The sequence below is a fragment of the Typopeltis vanoorti genome, chromosome 12, assembly GCF_054136105.1.
Source record: "Typopeltis vanoorti isolate ZY-2024b chromosome 12, IOZ_Tvanoo_1.0, whole genome shotgun sequence".
NCBI classification, from domain to species: domain Eukaryota; kingdom Metazoa; phylum Arthropoda; class Arachnida; order Uropygi; family Thelyphonidae; genus Typopeltis; species Typopeltis vanoorti.
This window is the reverse complement of record NC_143560.1, coordinates 136,110,001-136,134,280: the sequence shown is the minus strand read 5'-3', so window position 1 is coordinate 136,134,280 and position 24,280 is coordinate 136,110,001. Positions and strand designations below refer to the sequence as shown.

The 24,280-nt window shown below is 38.1% G+C and overlaps 1 protein-coding gene across 2 annotated transcripts in view; it reads right to left on the bottom strand.

The window, feature by feature from the left end:
* LOC150101245 (serine/threonine-protein kinase STK11-like) overlaps nt 1–24,280 on the bottom strand; it is a 305,719-nt gene that overhangs the window by 126,186 nt on the left and 155,253 nt on the right. For both annotated transcript variants that reach the window (XM_090401375.1, XM_090401376.1), the window contains exon 5: nt 1,618–1,745. In XM_090401375.1, the coding sequence (XP_090257501.1) occupies nt 1,618–1,745 (128 nt within the window). The remainder of the gene's footprint in view (nt 1–1,617; nt 1,746–24,280) is intronic.

The following is a 24,280-nucleotide window of genomic DNA, read 5'->3' as shown; positions in this document are numbered from 1 at the left end:
TGTATCACATACGTAATCTCTCTATTCATCCATTTCACACCTATCTTATTTAACCTTCTGACCCTTGGAATACATTTAAAAATTGCTTCTACTAGATAGTTCTTGAAAATCTCCCAAGCTGCATTGATCTGTTTTCCAGCTAACTTCTCATTCCATGCCACACCAGCAAGCTGTCTCCTGAGCTCTTCATAATCACCCCTCCCCCTTGTAGTTCCACATATACCCTTCTTTCACAGAGGTCCTCACACTGCTAGCAACCCCCCAGATAATCACCTCATGGTCATTCTCACCAATTGGTTGGTGATTGGATGCCTCATTTATAATTACATTATGAAATACAAAGAGCAATTTGACATGAAACCTATTATTCCATATGCATACAGCTTAGTACAAAAGACACATCATGAAAAACTTTTGTTGCTTATGAAAGGACTAAAATATGAATAAAAACAAGAATATAATAATACCTTGTCAAGTGGAATATACTTTCCATCCCAGCAAGAAACTTGCTACACATGCCAGGAAAATTTTAAAAAAAAATTATACAATATATCTCATGTTTTTATTTTTATTTATTTATTATTATTTTGTGTGTGTAGCAAGTTTCTTGCTAGGATGGAGAATATATTTTACTTGACAAGCAAGTATATTCTCATTTGCATTCGCATATTAGTCTTTTCATACATACATACATCTTGAATCCAGCATATAAAAGAGAAATGTAAATGCCTACTTGCCACCCAAAAATATGTACTCACCAAGAACTCCCCCCAACTCCCTCCCTTTTTTATGATATCCCTCATTAGAATCCATGAAGTGATTAGCGGTACTAGTCATGGTTGGAGAAGACTTCCTCTATGTGGGAACCGTTCGAAGAAGGAAAAGTCAATAAATAACAATAGGAAGAACAGTAAAATAACATTAATTTTATGGAAACATAATTCACGATTAATTTTTGTTATTAGAAAGGAACTTTATATAACATATTATTCTGCCTTTTCTTAAAATTTAAAATATTTTGTTTAGAAAGGTTTTTTTTTATTAAATAAAAAAATATTCTATCTTGTCCAGTCTTCAGCTATTCACCAGCTACCATATATACATCCCACGTGTGAGTGAGCAAATGTATTTGTCTAGCCCTTGATGCATCTTTTGCTATGTGTTACATATGAAACTGATTTATTTCCACCACTGAAATTGCTCCCAAATAAGTCAAAACTGGTCTAGAAAGTAAATCTCACCATAACATATAATACACTATACATTAGGGTAGGGAGGGATTTACCCTATACTATGGGTAAATCCCTTGATGTAAGTCAACAGAATATCAGTCTCTATTTACAGACTGAGCTATTTGTTATACAAAAAGTTTAGTTAAGAAACCATCCAGGCAAACCTCTGTTGGATAAAATATGAATGAACATAACATAATTTGGCTATCTGCAAGTTTATGCAATTATTTTTCATACTTCAAAAAATGGCACTCAGTATTATCCACATTACTTATAAATTTATTATTTTTGGTAATTCAATATTAAAACAGATGAAAATTTGAAGGGCAACTTTAATGTAAAACTAACAACCTCTCCATAAAATAATATACTAATACTGACTCACCTTTTAGCAAGTGTTGCAACAGATGATCGACATCATTTGGAATTGAAAACTTGCCCTTCCCAATATTTTCAAACAACCTGTAGATATTATCTCCCTCAAAAGGATATTTTCCAGTTGTGATATTATAACTAACATGAAAAATATAATCAGCCTGTTTAGTTACCAGCTTATCTGAATAAACTAGTTAAGAATCTATTATATATTTAATATACTGCAGCCTGGTTGGCCAAGTAATTAGCACATCCGATCTCCAACCGTGTGAAGGTTCAGATCCTGCCAAAGGTATGGATGTTTTTGAATTTTGAATGTCCTCAGATGAGAGAAAAATTTCATAGGCCATTGTGAGACCACCAAACTGCTTATTATGGACCTGAAGTAGTTTGAAAAAGTATTTGGTCTCTAGAACAAGGTTTTTCAGACTATACAAAAAATAAATAAATAAAAACAGAAAAAATATTAAAAAAATTAAGGAAAAGAAAAAGTCCTTAGCCCATCCACAGTACTAATGTACTATACATTTACAAAAACCTTTTGTGGGTGAGTCACATAACACACACACACACATATACACAAACCCACACATCCTCCAGCTGTATAAGGACATCTCAATTTCAGAATAAAGACTAAGCCAGCAATCATGTGATATGTAATAAAAGCATTAGGCTAGAAGGATATACTGTATAAATGGTCTTCTATTTACATATTCTGAAATCACCACGATGTTAGAAACGAAAGGCAACTATCAAACTGTCAAAATGTAGACTGCTATTAATTACAATATCACCTGCTGTCAAATAAAATGCCATGATACAGAAAAAATTTACAATCACCATTGAAGATATAGTATGAGAGATTTATGAAAGAGAAACAGCTATTGGATCACAATCCATGAAAAAGCACTTCATAAGATAAAATATTATACTTATGCAGCTATACAAGTCAAGACTCTCCCTCTTCTGATTGACTACATGCAACAGTTGTTATGCAGCACAGAGCAAAAACAACAGATCTGTGATACATAGATGTGGAACGATGAGTTATGCCACATCTATGGAGAACTACCAAAAGAATATTTCTTGTGCATTCTATAAACAGTATGATTTGTAGAATGAAGAAAACCCACTCAAAAATCATAATCTCAATCAAAACTAAGGCTAATCATGTTTCTATAAATGAATCAATATAGTACCTGAGAAAAGTAGCAGAGCATTGCTAGGATTACAGCAAAAAATATTTAAAAAATACTGTGAGTATATGCTCATCAAAACTGCTACAACCATTAAAACTCGTGGTGGTTACGTACTGGATTAAACTTGATATTTCCAAGTAGATGTTATATTTTAATTTTCCAATACATTTTGAAGGAGGGTGACAGTGTTGATAACTTATTATTTACATTTTTCCTCATGTGAATTCCTTCTAAAAAGTACATTAGCATTAGCACTATTGGTAGTGCTAAGGATTAATAATCTGAAACCCTGCTCTAGAGACCAAACATTGAAGTTTTTAAAGCCACTTCAGGTCTCCAATAAGCAAGATGGTGATCTCACACCAAGTGATGAAATTCAACTATCACCTAAAGGCATTCAAAAACATTCATGTATAAAACAGGATTGAAATCTATAGCCTGATGGTTAGAGAAAAGGTATGCTGAATAGAATACTATTTTTCCAACCATCTTGACCAACCAGGCATGAAAACACTGTTAAACTTAGAAATTCTGTTTAATTCACAATTTTGCATAAGCCTGAAGCAGTGTACCATGATGATATAAAATTATATCACACCATAGATATAATGAATGAGTCATAAAGATAATGAATTGCATGATGGCTGTGCTGAGTGAAGTAAAAACTGCAAATCACGAATGTATGAAGTGAATCCGAAGGTGATTCTTCAGAAAACTTCATGGTATAAACACCAAAAGAGAAAAAAAGGCATTTATTAAACTTAGTAGCATTTCACTGGTTTTCAATTTAGCAACTTCAGAGCACAATTATAACTGTGGCAAACATACAGTACTGAACTAATGTTCTCATATCCAAAGCAGAGTCTGCATTTGCAATGCAGATGATTGCAAATGTAATTTTTGTATTCTTAAAGGCAGAAGTTAACTGATCTACCAGTCTGTCCAAGGTAAACTCTCCACGATGTAGAAGAGGATGAAATTGATCTTTAGGAGACCAGATGAAGGTAACCAGCTGAATAAAATGTTTGAAAGTCACATGGAAATCATATTTGCAGAGAACTTTGGCCTTTTTTTTTTTCTGACATACCCTTAACATATGGGATGGGAATAGTTTTTTGCTGTGATACTGTGTGCTGGAGGAATGGAGGTGCATGCAGTAATTTATCTCTTTCATAATTGGCTGAAAATGTGTTGCAAAGAGCTCTGAGCTCAGTTTCATGAGCTGTGTCATTTATAGAAATAGCACTGGCTTGGTGAATAAGTGTTCTGAGGATGTCATATTGTTGTTGGGAAGAGTGGGGATATGATTGCTTATGCCAATACCTTCCAATTGTTACTTTCTTTTTGTATGGTGAAGATTATTTGCTGGCTCCTTGTGTAGAGGCTTAAGTGCTGTGAGGACATTATGTTGGAGGTTTAATGGATTTTTTACAACACTCAAAATGAATTAAAATAGAATTTAATACTTCCTATATTTCGTCCTAGTCACTAGGACATCTACGGGGATTACAAAAACAATTAATGTAACATGCACACAAAAACTTACAATACTAAGCCCAACCAAGTGGGTGACACTAAAGTCCTATCTAGGTGGAGCGCCCTCTAAGGGCGGTAATAGGTGGCCTGGAATGTAAGGTGGGACCTCTGGTGATGAGTGTTTCCCAAATCTTCGGAAGCTTAATGCAACCGTATTTGTTAAGATTTGGTTGGTTTCTGAGAGCTGCTGCTGCTTCTAAGAAAAGTCTCTCTTTTTTGAATTTGCTGTAGTGGAGCATGGTGGTTTTCTTCCATGATACTCTGTGGGTGGTGTCCAAAACATGGTCAGCCAAGCCTGAATGGCCATAGTTGTGTTTAACGATGTACGACTTGTGTCCCTCCAGGCGGATGGATGCTGATCTGCCTGTCTGTCCAAAGTAGCATTACTACGCGAGCAAATCGCCTCTACTCGTGCCACCCTCGCAGTGACGAACGCCGCCATTGGCTCCTTACATTCAGAGCTCTCCACCGTTCATAACCCTGAACTTTGGTCGATTCTCTCTGACATTTCGTAAACTTCTGCACAGAGAGAATTTCAAAAAATAAAAAACAAACACGTCAAGAAATACAGCAACCTGGTTAAAGACAAACCACAACCACAAATTCAACCACTCCAGACAGTAATAAACCTCTCTTCCAAAAGGTTCAACAAGGATGCCGTCAGCGCCCTTTGCCTCGGCCATAATTTTGCCGTCGCCCCGAAAGAAGTGCCGGTGCTCGATGTAATGGTTAACGTCGAACGGGGGATCGGTTGCTTACCGTCGGAGGTAGCCAACAACCTCGCTCACTCTTCGCCTCCAAAAACTAACTTATCTTATGCCCAACGCATGGCTCTCCAGAAACTACGCAAAGAAAAAAGTATCGTCATCACCAGAGCGGATAAGGGTAATGCCACAGTTGTTCTTAATACAAGCGAATACAATCGTAAAATGAACATTATCCTCTGCGATCGCGCTACCTACATCCCGCTAAAACTTCTTCTTATTGTGCTATCTTCTATCGAAGGTCAGCGACCATCTTGGCGAACAAACTGCGCTCTTGTGCTAATCTGAGCAGTTGTGCACTGCTCTTTCCTGCCCACGTCTTGATGTTGTCAAACCATGATATTCTTTTTCTTCCTCTAGTTCCTTTGCCATCAATTCTTCCTACCAAAATAGTTTGTAGAAGTTGGTATTTGCTGTTTCTCATGATGTTTTTCGTTTCTTGATTATTTGTACAAGATGTTTAGCTTTGCCAAGGGATTTTAAGACATCTTCATTGGTAATTTTTTCTGTCCATGATATCTTTAGCATTCTTCTGTATAGCCACATCTCAAAGGCTTCGATTTTCTTGATGGTTGTCGCCTTCAATGTCCATGTTTCAACTCCATAGAGCAGAATAGACCACACGTAACATTTCAGCATTCGGCATCTGACTTCCATGTTTAGGTCTTTATTGCAGAATAGTGTTCTCATTTTCATGAAGGATTGCCGTGCAACTTCAATCCTTGTCTTTATATCTATTTCTGGATCCCACCGTTCATTAAGCCAGCAACCAAGATATTTATATCTTGACACTTGATCAATATTTTTCCCATTAAGTGTCAGTTTCATTGATGAGGCTGGATGTTTGCTGATGATCATGTATTTTGTCTTGTTGATGTTTATATTTATTCCCATTCTTTGGCTTTCTATGTATACTCTGTCAACGAGTTTTTGGAGATCCATAATGTTATCTGCAATTAGCACGGTGTCATCTGCATATCGTAGGTTGTTAACAATCTTTCCATTTATTGTGATTCCCTCTGGACATTCTTCCAATGCTTTTTTAAAGATTACCTCTGCATATATGTTGAACAGGAGTGGTGAGAGCACACATCCTTGTCTCACTCCTCTTTTGATGTTAATATCACTGGTGGTAATGTTGTCTAATTGAACGGTAGCTGACTGATTCCAATACAGATTTGTTATTAGTCTTATGTCTTGTTCGTCTAGCCTTATTTGTTGAAGCATTTCTATTAAGTTGGTGTGTCTGACTTTGTCGAATGCTTTTTCAAAATCTATGAAACACATAAAGCCAGATTTCTGTTTTTCTATGCATTTTTGTATCAATATTTGGGTACAGAAAAGGGCCTCTGTAGTACCAAAACCATTCCGAAAGCCGAATTGTGTTTCACTTAGAGTTTCTTCACTTTTTCTATAAATGCAATTCTGAATTACTTTCAAAAATATTTTTAATGTTTGGCTCATTAGACTAATAAGTCTGAAGTCACCACAGGAATTCGCTTTGGGTTTCTTTGGAATAGTGATAAATGTAGATTTGAGCCAATCTGATGGAAATTCATCACTTTCATATATTTTATTAAATAGTTTTTCAAGAAGTTTGATGTTATCTGGTTCGATTAATTTTAGAAATTCTGTTTGCACACCATCTGGTCCACTGGCTTTTCCTGTTTTACTTGTTTGTATAGCATTCTCTATTTCGCATTTCATGATTGCTGGTCCTTGAATGTTATCTTTTATATTTATAGGCTTCTATCTAGTATCACTGAAAAGTTCTGTTACATATTTTATCCAAATCTGTGCTTTGGGGGGGGGGGGTGGGGGGGGGGGGGGGTGGGGGGGGGGGGGGGTGGGGGGGGGGGGGGGTGGGGGGGGGGGGGGGTGGGGGGGGGGGGGGGTGGGGGGGGGGGGGGGTGGGGGGGGGGGGGGGTGGGGGGGGGGGGGGGTGGGGGGGGGGGGGGGTGGGGGGGGGGGGGGGTGGGGGGGGGGGGGGGTGGGGGGGGGGGGGGGTGGGGGGGGGGGGGGGTGGGGGGGGGGGGGGGTGGGGGGGGGGGGGGGTGGGGGGGGGGGGGGGTGGGGGGGGGGGGGGGTGGGGGGGGGGGGGGGTGGGGGGGGGGGGGGGTGGGGGGGGGGGGGGGTGGGGGGGGGGGGGGGTGGGGGGGGGGGGGGGTGGGGGGGGGGGGGGGTGGGGGGGGGGGGGGGTGGGGGGGGGGGGGGGTGGGGGGGGGGGGGGGTGGGGGGGGGGGGGGGTGGGGGGGGGGGGGGGTGGGGGGGGGGGGGGGTGGGGGGGGGGGGGGGTGGGGGGGTCTATACTGAAGATTTCGAAAAACGAGCCATAGACTCAGCCCCACTCAAACCTTCTATCTGGCTAAGATATGTAGATGATGTGTTCTCTATTTGGCCTCATGGCCCAGACACGTTAGACTCCTTCCTCGGTCATCTCAATAGCCTACATCCAAGAATCCAGTTTACTATGGAAAAGGAAAAGAACAATTGTTTACCCTTCCTAGACACCTTAGTCACGCGCCTGCCTAATGTGAATGTATCTGCACACAGGCAGATACATTCACAAACTCTCCCACCACTATCCCTCACAACAATATGGCATCATTAAAACCTTTACCAAGAGAGCCCACAATCTTTGTTCCAGTGGAACCGCCCTCACTACTGAGCTTAACATACACAGAACTTTCCTCTCCAATGGCTACAGCGAACACAGCATCAAAAAAATAATCAATTCCTCCCCCATTCCCCGTCCCTCTCGTCAACAAGAATTTAAAAATGCCATCACCATACCCTGCATCCGAGGCACTTCAGAAAAAATAGCCAAGATACTAAAAAAGTATAACCTACACACAGCATATAAGCCCTACTGCAAACTTGCTACCCTTATCCGTTCTACGAAAGATCAGCTCCCTCCTCTCTCTCTGCCTGGAGTTTACAAAGTACCCTGTTCCTGTAAGCTTGCGTACTTTGGACAGACAGGCAGATCAGCATCCATCCGTCTGGAGGAACACAAGTCGTACATCGTTAAACACAACTATGGCCATTCAGGCTTAGCTGACCATGTTTTGGACACCACCCACAGAGTATCATGGAAGAAAACCACCATGCTCCACCACAGCAAATTCAAAAAAGAGAGACTTTTCTTAGAAGCAGCAGCAGCTCTCAGAAACCAACCAAATCTTAACAAATACGGCTGCATTAAGCTTCCGAAGATTTGGGAAACACTCATCACCAGAGGTCCCACCTTACATTCCAGGCCACCTACTACCGCCCTTAGAGGGCGTTCCACCTAGATAGGACTTTAGTGTCACCCACGTGGTTGGGCTTAGTATTGTAAGTTTTTGTGTGCATGTTACATTAATTGTTTTTATGATCCCCGTAGATGTCCTAGTGACTAGGACGAAATATAGGAAGTATTAAATTCTATTTTAATTCTTTTTGAGTGTTGTAAAAAATCCATTAAACCTCCAACATAATATCTGCTGGCTGTTAAGATGTGCTCAAAATTTATTCAATATGCCCAGACCATGAATTACTTCATGGTCCGTATCCCTACTTAAATTACTTCAATTTAAGTAGGGATACATTAAATGTTTGGTTTTCAAAATGTTTCATATAAAAGTTAGCTGAGGGGAACACTTTAGCTCCATTCTGCTGTTTTTCGTTTCCATAAGAAATAACCTGAATACACGGTGAATCTGAATATTTCAATAACATCATGGGGAAATGTGGCTTAATGAGGTCAAGAGTCTCAAAGGTACATTAGTGAATAGTGAAGTAATATCAAAACTGACAGTGATTTCAGATAAGCAATCAAGGTTAGATTTTTTATTAATATTTTAAAGTGTAGAGAATTTTTAATATATGAAGGAGAGCTGCCTGTGAGGGGAGGGGAAGTAATTTGGATAAATGTTTTGGCCAGTTTGTAGGTGGAGCTGTCTGTCTACAATTGGACATGGGGTGGGGAGATTTGATTTATGAATTTTAGGGATTCCATATATATCCAAGATGGGTACAAATGAAAAGGAAAGGAAATGCAAAGAAAGGGAGAAAATAGAAATTACAACATGATAGCTCGAATACCACCCCGATAAACAAGGTTCTGCATACCCAACTGAGTGATCGGGGTTGGATCAACAAGTTAGCTACTGAAAGAAGTGGAATAAAATTAAACCCAGCAGCGGGAACATGGAATGTCCATCTTTTATGGACAACTGGAAATGCTGGACATACTTTGCAAGAATATGGAGCGATACCAGTGTGACATCCTTGGATTAGCAGAGATGTGCTGGACAGAATCATGGGAGATGAGAGGTGGAAGAATCATCTAGTTTGGCAATACCATAAAACATGAAGAATTTAGATTTCTTCAAAGTAAATGAGGAAGAGAAGCATTATTAGGATGCAAACCAGGAAATGACAGAATAATAATGGCAAGATTTTCAGCAAGACCATTTAACATCACAACAATTCAGATCGGTTCACCTACTTCAGAAAGTACTGAAGAAGAAATACAGTTATTCTATAGCAAATTGGAAATAACCTTGAAATCAAACAAAGATATACTAATTATTGGAGTAGATTGGAAAGGGCAATGAAGGGTGGGAAAGAATAATGGGCAAATATGGATACGAAGAAATAAATGAAAGAGGAGAAAGAATGCTTGAATTTGCCTTGAAGCATGACATGGTAATTTCTAACACATATTTCCAGCAAAAAGACCGCAGGAAGTGGATATGGCAGTCACCAGATGGAAGAACTAAGAACATGATACTAGTAAACAAGATATGGGCCACATCAGTTCAGCAGTGGCGAGCATCTCAATGAGTAGATATGGAATGTGATCATATCTAAGTGTTTGCCAATATCAAGTTGAAACTCAAGTGACAAGTAAAAGCCACAGTTTCAGAATCAGAGAATATAAAGACACTGAATGAAGAAATTACAGGAAAGTGCTCAAGGAAGAAGTGAGATCCATTACAGAAAAGGAACTGGAGGACAGAAACAGCAAAGCATTGTCTGCAATCAAGAAAGCAGTGGAACAAACAGTCTCAGATAGAGAAAAGTGAAAGAAGAGGTGGCTCTGTGAAAATGGAAGGACAGTGTACAGTAAAATGCAATGAAGTGAAGAAGGCAGTTAAGAGTTACAAATCAAAATGGCTAGAGGAACAGTGTGAGGATATCAATACTTTGATGAATACAGAACAAGAAAAATATACAAGATAAACAGAAATACCAACAAGAAATGAAGCTCAAAACAGAGAGTCATAAATAATGAAGTGGACAAATCTTGATGAAGACAAAAGAAATAGGAGAGAGAGAGATGAACAAGATATTGCCCAGGGTTATATAAGACAGGAATGAATGGTTAATTGATGAATTGAGGGAAATATCACCACCGAGCACAGATGGAGAAACAGACATGCTGCGGAAGGAGGTTGTAAATGCAGTAAAACATCTGAAAAACTATAAGACCTGGAAATGATGAGATCACTGGAAAGATGTTGAAAGTGTTGGTAAGGTGATAACAGATAAAATGTAACGTGGCATGGGAGGGAGGTAAAACATCAAAAAAATGGACAAAACCAATCCTAATACTCTCAAAAAAAGAAGCAAAACGGACTGCAAAAATTACAGAACAATAGCTCTATCCAGTCATGTGGAAAAAGTAATTATGCTGCATTATGAAACAGAAAGAATAAGGAAACTAATGAAAGAAAATAAGGAAGAATGAGTAGGCAGGATTTAGAAGAGGCAGAAGTGCTGTGCACCAAATACTAATGTTAAGATTAATTATAGAAAAAAGCTCTAAGTAAAAATAAAAATATTTATACCTGTTTTGTTGGCTTTCAAAAAGCATTTGACAGTATAGATCAGAAAGTAGTATGGCTTGTACTTGAATCTTATGGAGTGGACAAGAACGTGATATGCCTCCTGCAGAACATCAATGACAATGCAGAAGCTGCTGTGAGAAACTGTGGAGAAATAGGAAGATGGTTCTTGACAACGCGAGACATGAGACAAGGAAACCCAATATCCCCAAGCATCTTTATCCTGCTTTTAGAAAGAATAATGGATGCCATAAAGGATTACATAAAGGGAATTTCAATTCAAGGTACTAAGATAAACAACTTGTAATTTGCAGATGACATAGTCATTACTGAAGAAGATGAAAGGAAACTAGAAAGCACAGTGCTGAAGTTAAGAGAAGAAGAAAAGAGATATGGGATGATAATGAACATCGATAAAACAAAAACAATGATGTTCGAAGAGAAATGGGTGTAAAAGCAATTAAAAGTCAATGGACAAGAGTTGGAAGAGGTTAGGAACTTCACATGATGCATGACTCAGATTGTAAGAAAGAAATAAGATCCTGGATAACAAAAGCTAAAGTAAACCTACATGAAACAGACAGGATATGGAAAAGTAAAGCAGTGAGCTTTCTCATAAAACTGATACTGCTCTAAACATGCATATTCACAAATGCTTTAAATGGATGTGAGTCATGTGTAATGGTCAAAGACTCTTAGATAAATATTGGCTTTCGAAAGAACATGTTACAGAAAGAACTGGATGGGTACAAAAGGTAGCAAATGAAGAATTGTATCACAAAGTAAACTGTAAAGAAAATCTAATGCAGAAAATAATTCAAAGGAAACTAAAGTTGGACGCATCTTTAGAATGGATAACAGTAGAAGGATTAAAACCTTGCTGCTTGATACTATGGACGGTATAAACAGATGGGGATGGCAAAGGAGAGAGATAGTAGGTGATGTGAAAGAGTTTGCAGGATTTGAGTCATCTGGCAGTGGACAGTGAAGTGGCAAAGGATGTTGAAACAGGCACTGAACCTATGGATAATTACAATGATATATCTAAAGTCATTTGAAACAATAAGATAAAAGCTTTTGGTAATCCTGTTGGGAGAAGATGTATCCTTTTTTTTCTTTTTTTAAATAATTCATACATGTTTTGTATCTAGAAAGGGGAGACAATTGTCTCCGTTTTCTAGATACAAAATTTCATACTAGATTTCAAATGACAGAGCCCTTGAAACAAAGCTCAGGGCACCCTTCGCAACACCTTTGCAGCCAATGGCTACAGCCATTGAAAAAGAGAAAATAAAAAATACATGCGTAGTCCTCCTGCAACCAACACACAGGACCACAGCAAAACCATTCCCATCACATATATAAAGGAACATCAGAAAGAAACAGCCAAAGTTTGCTGCAAATATGATCTCCATGCCACTCTCAAACCTTTCATTCAGCTGGCTACCTTTGTCCATTCTCCTAACGATCAACTTCATACTCTTACACATCCTGCAGTGTATAAAGTTCCTTGTGTCTGCATTTTATCCTACTTCAGACAGCCTAGTAGATTATTTAACATATGCCTTGAAGAACACAAAAATTATATTTGTGATCATCTGTATGGTGGGGATTGGAAGATTATGTCCTGGACACTCCTTCACATAGGATGGAAGAAAATATCAATGCTACATAGAAGTCATTACAGGTCTGTGAGACTATTTTTAGAATTAGCATCAACTATGCAGCACTCTTCTAACCATAATAAATATGGTTGCATTAATTGCCAAATATCTGGGAGACTCATTTTCAGAGCTAAGAGCCTGACTTCTTCAAATAAACTTTACGGTTATCTGAATCATTGAGGTCACCATGTAAGAACATTAGTTCAGTTTCAGTTTGAATTGTTTTCCACATTTCGGCAAAATATTAGAAAGTTTAGTAAATTAATTTTTTCTCTTTTTGTCTTGTTTATACCATGAAACTCTATTACGAATAATCAACAGCACCTAAGTCTTTCCATATGTAATCTGAAGGGAAGTTCTAATGGGTAATGTTTCATTTGTATAGGTTTAATAATAGACATTTGGACCGAATGTTGTTCAATAAGAAAATGAACAGTGATAGGATAAAGAGAATGTGGCTAAGGATCTGAGCAGGATGTGGAATATGTAACTATATTATTCCAGAAGAGGTGGACATGGGGCACATGAAAATCATTTTGTGCACAAGTTCCCAGTCTCAGACTCCATATATACAGCAGCCCATGCTCGCAACAGTGAAAGTCACAAGCCACACACTCTTTTTTGATATGCTAAAAATTGTGACAATCTCTTTATTAAAAGATGTATGTTGTATGCTAAGATGTATAAGAACAACCTAATTATGTCGCGTTTGCCCAACCACTGAAATTTAAACGAATTTGCAGTTCTTTTCCTGCTTTAATTTCAATAGTGACATTTTGAGAATTTAACACATTAACACCTGTAAGGAGTTCAAAAATATTTCTCATATTAATTTGTCGAGCTATAATCTGTAAAATTATGAGCACAAAATTAATTCACTTAAATCCCTTATCTACAAAAATCCATTACCGTTTGCATGAGTTCAACTGAATGTACTGTCTAGACAGCAGACACTTTAAACAAATATACCTCTTCAACTTGCTGACAAAAGCATCAGTTCGCCCACATAGCACAGACTAGAAGTAATTACAATGTATCAACTAAAATAATGCTGGATCTAATATCCACTTTGCTTATGTAATAAAGAATGTATGAAGTTGGAATGGATTATGGTAATATTGGAGTTGAGACATTGGAGAAATTATTAAATAGAATAAGTGACAAGTATGATTCATCATATAATTCATTTTTATAGTATGTTCAAAAATTACTGACTGCAAGTTATGAAATTTTGAAAATTTTGTGCATGCAATTACTAAGCATGTGCATTCCCTTTTTTTATGACAGGGCAGAATGAAATATGGCATAAGAGGTGTGAGAATAAATAACAGAGAAAGGTTAGAGTAGGGGAAGGAGGAGGATGGGGATGGAGTAGTTGTGATTCTGAAGATGCACAACTACTTGTTGCAGTTCACATACAACAAAGAGTATGTGAACAATTCAAATTATAGCAGCCAAAAACCTGTAGTCCTAATTTGGTCCTCTCTAATGCATAGAATAAGTTTTTATAGTTGTGTTAATGTTGATGATTGACTTACAAATTATTATTATTATTATTATTATTACGGGTATCTCCATGGAGTCAGTAGACTCATCGCGGGAGACCCAAGCTAGCAAAACAATATCTGTCATATCTCTTCTTGAATTCATTTACAGATGAAGAGCTCACAACAAAGTCAGGCAATGAATTCCACTCATTCACCACCCTCCAGGCAAAAAACCTTGTTCTGACACCTTTGTTAACCACACTCTTCTTTAATTTCCAGAGATGACCTCTTGTTCTTCCATCACTATCACACAGCTGAAACATTTCCCCTGCATCAATCCTATAAAAACCTTTTAGTAATTTGAATGTTTCTATCATATCCCCTCTTCTTCGCCTATCAACCAATCTCTGCAATCCACAAGCTCTCAATCTATCAACGTAGGGAACATTTTTTATATCACTCACCAACTTGGTCACTCTTCTCTGAACCCTCTCCACAGCCTCCTCATCTCCAAGGAATCCAGGTGACCAGACCTGAGCACAGTAATCCAAATGTGGAAGTATCAATGCTTTATAAAGGGGAATAATAACCTCTTTATCTCTGGATGTCAGTGTGTTCCTCAACAACCAAGTAATCCTATGTGCAATCTTGGACACCTTAGCAATGTGTCCTCTGAACTTCATCTCCTTATCTACCAATACCCCTAAGTCCCTAGCCTCATCAATCTCTTGGAGTACCTTTCCATCTATGTAGTACACAGCTGGTAATCTTTTAATCCCAAAATGCAAGACTTTACACTTTTCCACATTGAACTGACATCCATTTTCTTTTGCCCATTTTACCAGCTTATTTAAATCCTCCTGCAAACTTTCAACATCAGCTTGATTTTTTATTGCACTACACAACTTTGCATCATCAGCAAACAACTGAATATCTCCCTTTAAGCCGTTTCCTATATCATTTATATACAAATTAAACAACATTGGCCCAAGCACAGAGCCCTGAGGCACACCACTGGTCACCTGCCTCATTCTGGACTCGGCTCCTCCATACACCACCTTATGGTATCTCTCCCTGAGCCATTCTCCTATCCATATCACCAATTTAATATCCATTCCCATCTGCTCCAATTTGCGTAACAGTGTTCTATGGGGTATCCTGTCAAAAGCCTTAGCAAAATCCAGAAGTACCACTGTGTAGCCAGTTCCTTTGTCCAACTCTGATGTTATTCTATTATGGATAGTTAATAGATTGCTAAGGCAGGATCTACCTTTAACAAAACCATGTTGGCCTCTATAGAGTATCATATCCTGATCCACCCATTCTTGAATTTTGTCTTTAACCAACTTTTCCAATACTTTTACCACTACTCCTGAGATGGTGATTGGTCTGTAATTCAATACTGCAGTTTTAGAGCCACCCTTATGCAAAGGAACCACTTTGCCTAACTTCCACTCCCTAGGGACCATACCAGAGTTCAAACTTAAATTAAATATCCAGGTAAGAGGGGTTGACAATTCATTTGCACATTCACGCAACACCCGAGCTGATATTCCATCTAAGCCTACCGCAGTGTTTGCATTTAAGTTTCGCAATATATTTAATACCTCTGATTCTTTAGCTTCAATTCTCACATTAGGTATTGCTATAGGTATAGAGATATCCTCACTTGGGTGATAGACTTTTGAGAAGTGATCACTCAGTAACTCGACTATTACATCTGATTTTGTCACCTCAATACCATCAGCACCCACTAAGGTTATCCTTCCGAAGTCATTCTTCCTCTTACTTGCCACATAGCGGAAGAACTCTTTGGGATTACCCTTGATCTCTTTGGCTAAGGTCTTCTCATAATCTGATTTAGCTTTTCTTACTATGCTGGTAACCTTCCTAGCTTGAGCCTTGTACTGCTCATGGGTGTCCTGATCGCCGTTCTCCTTGTAAATTCTCCATAACATTTTCTTTTTTTGTAGTTCAAGCTTGATACTACTGCTCATCCATCTAATGCCTGCCTTGTTTGACCTCCTGACCATGGGGACACAATCTGATATTGCTTTCCTCAGATACCCGCTGATTTTATCCCAAGCACTGCTAACATCTTTCCCTTGCAATATGTTCTGCCATGGGATGGCTGCAAGCTCACTCCGAAGCTTGTTATAATTGCCTAACCTGTAGTTTCGTACATACCCCTTCTTAATAGAAAAATCCACAGATTTTGCAACCTCCCAAGTCAATACCACATGATCGCTTTCACCAACTGGAGGTAACGAGGTCACCTTACTTAAGCATATAACCTCTGAACCAATAACCAGGTCCAACACTCTCACACCACGTGTCCCTTCAGTTACGTGCTGTTTCAAGTAATTATCTCGTAGCAGATGTATGAACTCCATTTCGTTTTTGCTACGTGATATTTCCTCCTTCCAATTGATATCACCATAATTAAAATCCCCCATAATAATCACTAAGCCTTCACTCATTGCACTAAGTTGCTGATGCATGAATTCAATATCTCCCCCCGTACTCCCTGGCCTATAGCAGCATCCAACTGTATATTTGGTTGCGTTGGTCACTATTTCGCACCAGACTGCCTCAAATGAACTCTCATTCACATGTCTATCATCATGATATACTACTTTCTTTGGCTGCAACACATCAGCTATCATCAACAGTACTCCTCCTCCTGTTCTATCTTCTCTATCCTCCCTGAAAATACTGTACCCATCACATTCAATTCCAGTGACCACATCTTCTGCTGACAGCCAAGTTTCACTAATGCCTACAACTTTTGGTGAGATTTCACTGACTAATGCCAAAAATTCTTCTCTCTTATTTCTAATGCTTCTAGCATTGGTATACAAAAATTGCAGATTCCCTCTAGATCTTGTACCGGCTTTAGAACTGATATATAAGTCACTAACTACCGTAGTCCTATGCCGATTTTTTTCCCCTCTCTTCTGCAATTTATTCTGCCTATAAGGATCAATAAATACACAATCAGTGCTAAAGTTTCTCTCTTACACTCAACCTTTTCAATATTAGTTTCCCTGCCCAATAACTTCAACCTGTTCAGAAAACAATAACTTCTTCAATCTCTTATGTCCTTCCATGTTAAGATGCAGTCCATCTCTAGCATACAACTGCCTTTTTCCTTCACACACACTCCAAACATCAACAAACTCCAGACCTCTTTTTCTGCACATTCTTGCAATCATATCATTCATTATCATTGCTCGTCTACTTAACTCGTAATTGTCAAAACGAGGCAGCACACACACTATTCTCCCATTGACACTTTTCCTCTTCACAATATCTAATAATGTTCTTAAATCTTTTCCTACCCGATTTATACTACCTCTCAGGTCATTCGTACCCACCATAACTATCATCTTGTCTGTTTCATGCCCTCTCTTTATTGCTAAAGCCACTCTTTCTATTGTACCATCAGCCAAGCACTCCTCATGCATACCACTCTCCATACCCTTAATCATAGAATCACCATATATTTTACCACTATTAACTTCATTCAAGTTCACACTCATGGACTCATTCTCTACACTATTCAGCATGACTCTCCCAGCTTCATTACTCAACTCTCTATTACTTACCCCCCCACTCTCACTACATCTCATTTCTTCTTGGCTACTTGTGATTTTATTATGTTGACTCCCAATCACTCCCATACTATTTATTACTGAATCATTCACCAAAGACTCACCCATATGTAATCCTGTTCTAGTTACTTCAGCTAAAGTAATCTCTATAGTCCTAATTTCTCTGTTTAATACATTAAACTCAGCTTTAACTTCCAGTATCTCCTTACCGATCACTTCCACTTCCTCATGAAGAAGATGAAGGTCATTTTTCATTTTCATAAACTCCCGCCGAAGTTCTTCCGCTACGGTCCCGATGTCAGCTTCCATTCCTAAACGCTCCAGCCTATCCCGACACTTCTCACATACGTCAACATTTTCTTTCTTTTCATTTTGCCAGACCGACCACAGATCCTTCACATTTTTCGGTGCATACATGTAGCAGTTTCCGCAACGCATCCATTGCGAAAAATCTAACGCTGAGCCAGCCTTTCGTGTAGTAGTAGAAGTCCTGCGCACCGCTGACGTACGTTTCTTGTTGGACGCCATCTTTACACGTTGATATAGTGATACAAACGGCAGTGAAAACACAATATATACACCACAGTTCTAAACAATAATACCACTTAAGGACACTTGTTTCTAACCGATGCACAATTTTAGTACAATTTGTGACAAAAAGCCACACTATATTTAACTTTAAAAACACGTTTTCTAGACTAGCTAAACTCGACCGCCACATTTACCAAGGACACTAGCGCCAATTAATGTGCCAAATTTTTGGCACATTAATGTAACCCTACATGTTGAGATTAGGAGAATGATTTAAAACCACTGTTAACTTTAAAAACAGTCTACCTGACTTTTAGCTACTTCCATATAGCACAATGGTTTTCTTCCATCTAATCCTGATCCAAAGCACAGTCTGCTAGTCCTGACTTGTCATATAATAATGGTAATGAATGCATTTCTTGTGTTTTCTGAGGCAAATATTAACAAATTTTCCTGATTCTCCATAGTAGGCATGTTACAACAACAACATGGCACTTCATATCCTTCAGAATGTCATAGAGGATGGAGCTTGTCCTTTGTAGAATAGATCAGAGTTGCTAATTTGATGCGTGGTCTGAATGCGTGTGAAGAATATATTTAATTAGTGCATTAGCTGTCTCTTCAGATATACTCTAAATATAAGGATTAGGAATAGTGGCACTTTGTTCTAGTGTGTTTGGGGATGGGAGGCTGAGCATGTAGTATTTTATCTATTTTATAACAGATGTAGCCTCAAGTAAAAAAAAAAAAAAAAAAAAAGTGTTGCAAAGATAACCAAGTTCTGAGGCAAGGGCTACTTCACTAGCTCTGACTCTACAGTAATACTATTACTATCCCCTAGTATGTGGCCTCCTTCAATGAGTCCCCGACTCCCTGGAGGTCTCTCTTAATAATAACAACAATAATATCTGAATCACTTCAGAAAAAATAACCAGAACTTTAAAGAAACAATCTTTTGTACTTCTTTCAAACTCCAAATCAAGTCGAGTACTTATGTGTTCTGCTAAAAGACCAACTCCTTCTTTTCTCAATTCCATGTGCAAGTGTACTTGTCTTATTTATGGATAAAGTGAAAAATCTGCCAACATCCACCTGGAAAACATGCAAAATATGCATCTACATTGGATGAAGAGTTAGAGGTTCATGAAAATGAGGTTGAAGAACTGTTGCATAACCTGGATAAGAATCTGTCCATAGGGACAGATAGAATAAATATCAGCATGTTTGATAAAGGAATGTTCAGCCGAAATGGCTAGGCCTTTCACATGTTTGTATAACTTGAGTCTCAGCTCAAATGATACCACAGGAATGTATGATAATTCCATTGTACAAGGGTCGTGCAAAAACTGATGTGTCTAACTAGCCTTATCAGCATCTCTGGTATGGCAGTGAAGATTTTAGAGAAGTTGGTAAGAACTCGCATACAGAAATGTGTAGACAACCATGCTATACTCTGCAAGGAACAACATGGGTTTGCTAAAGGAAGGTCATGTTTTAGTAATTTGCTCATATTTTATAACAATGCTAAGGCCAAGTTCGATAAAGGGAATGGATACACTATGATAATGTTGGATTTTTCTAAGGCATTTGATAGGATACCACACGAAAAGCTGTTGCATAAACTAGAGAACATGAGATTGGAATATAATCTCTTGACTTGGATCAGGGAATGGTTGACAGACAGATATGAAAAGGTGGTATACAGTGGGTGTGAATCTGCCAGATCTAAGGTAACCAGTGGTGTACCTCAGGGTTCAGTACTTGGGCCATTATTGTTCAATCTATACATTAACGACACCAGGCATGGTCTATCAGATGTGCAATTATTTGACGATGATGCGAAGATAGATAGAGCAATCAGGGATGCTACTGATATTCAGCACTTACAAAATGATTTGAATAGGCTGGAAATTTGGGCAAATGAAAATGGCTATTAGTTTGTTAGTAAGTGTAAAGTTATACACTTTGGCATGATTAGAGTTCCAGCAGCATATTACATTAGTGGGGTTATGCTACAAGAAACTGAGGCGGCAATGGATCTTGGTGTATTGGTGGATAGGAATTTGAAGTTCAAAGGTCACATAGCAAAAGTTGCAAATACAACTCAGAGGATAATTGTATGTGTTGAAGCAAACCTTGACATTAGAATAAGGAAGTCATTTTGCCTCTTTACAAATTTGATAAGGCCACACCTGGATTATTGAGCACAGATTTGATCTCCTGGGTTCCAAGGGGATAAAAAGCTGTGGAAAAGATGCAAAGAAGAGTTACAAAGATTATATCCGGATTATGGGACTTAGATTAAGAGGACAGATTGCGAATATGTGGATTACAGACTTTAGTTAACAGGAGAAAGAGGGGTGATATGATAGAAGTCTATAAACTTTAGAATGGGTGTTTATAGGATATCACTGATGAAATTTTTCATTATATCTTCCATATAACAAAAAATTTCATCAGTGATATCCTGGGGAGAGAACCTGGGGGCATCCATAGACATTAAGTTTGTTCACAATCAAGAAAGGGATTTTTCTCCCAAAGAGCAGTGAGTGAGTGGTATAGTTTGCCTTTAGGGATAGTGAGTGCATCTAGTTTGAAATGATTTTAAGGGAAAGTATGACAGCTGGTTTGGGTGATTTACAGCCTCCCTCCAGGAAGTCAAGGAGGTCTTGACTTCCTGGAGGTCTCAGATATTAATAATAATACATTTGCTGCCATAATTATAGTCAGTCAGGTCTAGAAGAAACAACTAGAAGAAAATTCAGCAAACAACTGAATATCCCTTCTTAAATCTTTCCCTATGTCGTTGATATACAAATTAAAGAGTAGCGACCCTAGTACCGAACCCTGAGATACTCCATTAGTCACTATCATTCTCCTAGACTCCACTCCACCATATACTACTCTCTCAGTCACCCTCATCCCCTCATCCATGCAACTATCCTCATATCTATTCCAATTTGCTCCAGCTTTTGTAATAGTTTTCCATCCGATATTCTGTCAAAGGCTTGGCAAAGTCAAGCAGTATCATGGTGTAGCCATTACCTTTATGCAATTTTGATGTCACTTTATAATAAAGTGTGAATAAGTTATGAAGGCAGGACCTACCCTTTTACAAAGCCATGCCACTCACTATAGAGTATCTCTCTCTATCCATCCACTGTTGTATTTTACCTTTCATCTCTCTCTCTCTCTCTATGTTCACTGTGCATCTACAGATGCCGTATGGTCACTCCAATGCTCAGTGATGTGCCACACCAGGCCTCGCCATGTAGTCCTGTTGTTTGCTTTTCTGGCAGCCTCAACTTTCTGAAGATCAGTCACTCCACACACACACACACACACACACATTCTTCGATCTTTTCACTGGTGACATAACTTTTAATACACGAAACTTCATATTGTTCACCATCATTTATATTTAAGTTCCAGTGACTAGAAATGAACAAAATCCTATCCTCGCCTGCAGAGGGATTACTCGTAGTAGGACCCATTCAAATACTTCCATTTCCACGAAGCAGCTGTCCCAGTTATTTAAATAATCAATGCAGGTTTCGTAAAATTTATGAATTGCATCTTTAAATATGTTGGCATTAATATTCAATTTACCATTTCAATTCACAAAATAAAGGACAAAATGGCCATTTTAGAAGAAAAAAATCTAAAGGACAGAGCAGTGAAATAAAGGACTTCCTCTTAAATAAAGGATGTATGGTCACTGTAATTATATGGCATGTTTATTCGTGGTAGAATTTTATTTGAAGTTAGTCTTTGTAATCTGTCATAATGACATCGAGAATTTCAAATGCAATAAAACAAACACTTATTTCATGTAATTGAAAAATTGGACAAGAGTTTTTAGTTAGATACATACATACATAGCTCATGGCAAAAACACGATGTTAAAAAAGAGAATCATGATGTCATTATATATTAACAGAATTTAAGAATTTAAAATATTTTAAGTTAAAACTTTGAAGGAAAACACAGATCTAATCCAAGAAGTTTGAAAATTAAAATAAGAGTTAAAAGTAAAAGTCTTAATATGTTATAATAAGGAAAAGAAACATATATATCATTATAAATTGAGATCTAAGTTCGTAATCCAGGTCACAGCTTCAGGAGCCGCTTGTAAAAAGTCATTCCAGTCATTCTGATAAGCACGGAAAATGCATTCTGTTACAATATGTTGCATAGTTTGTCATGGAGCACCACAGTCACATTCTGGAGATGTTTGTCTGTTCCATTTATAGAGAGTATCTCCACATAGGCCATGATTTGTCCGAATTCTATTTACTACCGTCCATGTTTTGCGAGGTAGATCTGATCCTGTGACGATTTGACCACCTTTAAAGATGTTATGCAAATATTCTTTCGTATTTTCCTTCCATGTTTCTTCCCACTTTGATAAAGGATTAAAATTATTTAGCACTAGTTCTTCTGCTGCTCGTAGTGATGGATGGCGAGATTTCAATCTATTGATGTTAAGAGTTGGGAGATCCTGATGAATAGGTAGGTTCGGATTACCAGCAATTTTTTGGAATTCACAGACTAAAGAATTCAATCTACATAGTTCTGTAGGAATACTGCCTGCTAAAAGAGGTAACCAATATGTTGGGGTCGATCTAATATAGCCTGTAATTAATCTTAAGGTATTGTTCAATTGAGAATCGATAATCCTTGTGTGAGGACTATTTAGCCACACAGGAGCACAATATTCAGCACTTGAGAATACCAAAGCAAGGGCTGTTGTCCAAAAAGTAGAGGCTCTAGAACCCCAGGTAGTGCCACAGAGTCTCTGTAGGATATTATTACATGTCCTTAGTTTACATGCCAAGTTTGAAAGATGTTGCCAAAAAGTAAGAGAACGGTCAAGTGCGACTCCCAAGTACTTAGGGAATGTATTATATGGAAGTATAGTATTGTTCAATTCAATTTTTAGTTTCACATTTGCCAAGTTATTATTTAGATGAAAACAAGATATTACCGTTTTGCTCCTATTTAAACAGAGTCTCCATCTTTTAAAATGTTCATCCAGAATAGTTAAGTCAGCTTTTAGAATTTCTTCTCTGCGACTTATGCATTTATGCTGTGTAGTTATTGCTATATCGTCGGCATAACAAAATTTCCTTGACGTAGTGACAGGAAGATCAGATATATGCAGATTGAATAATAACGGAGATAAAACAGATCCCTGTGGCAATCTGTTATTTAACTTCCTTTCGCTGCTAGTTTTATTACCTATAGTCACTATAAATCTTCTATCTCTTAGCATATTGTTAATAATATGGACTATTGTTTTACATGGGATAATTTTATATAATTTATATAAAAGAAGGCCTTGTCTACAAATGGTGTCGAAGGCTGTTGACAAATCAATAAATGCTGCTGATGTTTTTAAACCTTTTTGAAAACCAGCTTCTATGCGACTTATCAAAGAGAGAACCTGGTCACAACAACCACGATTTGGTCTGAAGCCAGCTTGTTCTATTGGGACATTTTTAAAAATTGTGGAGCTTATTCTATTATAAATAAGTCTTTCAAAGAGTTTATAACAACAACTGAGGAGAGTAATAGGTCGGTAACTTTCCGGTTTATGATAAGGCTTACCAGGCTTTAAAATTGAAAGTACTTTTGCTTTTTTAAAAATAGTGGGAAGTTTACTAGTTGTAAGAATGTCAGTATAGAACTTTGTTAACCATAATCTTGCATTTCTTCCCAGATTAATCAAAAATTCTGGATGAATGTTATCAAAACCAGGAGCCTTACCAGGCTTTAATTCCTTTACGGCTGCTTCAACTTCTTGCTACATACAAGGGTGTGCAAAATTTGAAGTTATTGGTGAAGACTTGCTAAATTCTTTTAATTTTCTCTTTATATATCTTATATGCTTTTTATTGTTTGGGATACGTGATATATTAACAATATGTATAGCTAGTTGATCTGGGGTGATTCTTGGTCGTTCTTTAATCAAAGGAGCACTACTACCTAGTTTCCTAAGAAGGCTCCAAGCTTTACAGCTAGAATGAGTAAAGTCTATACCT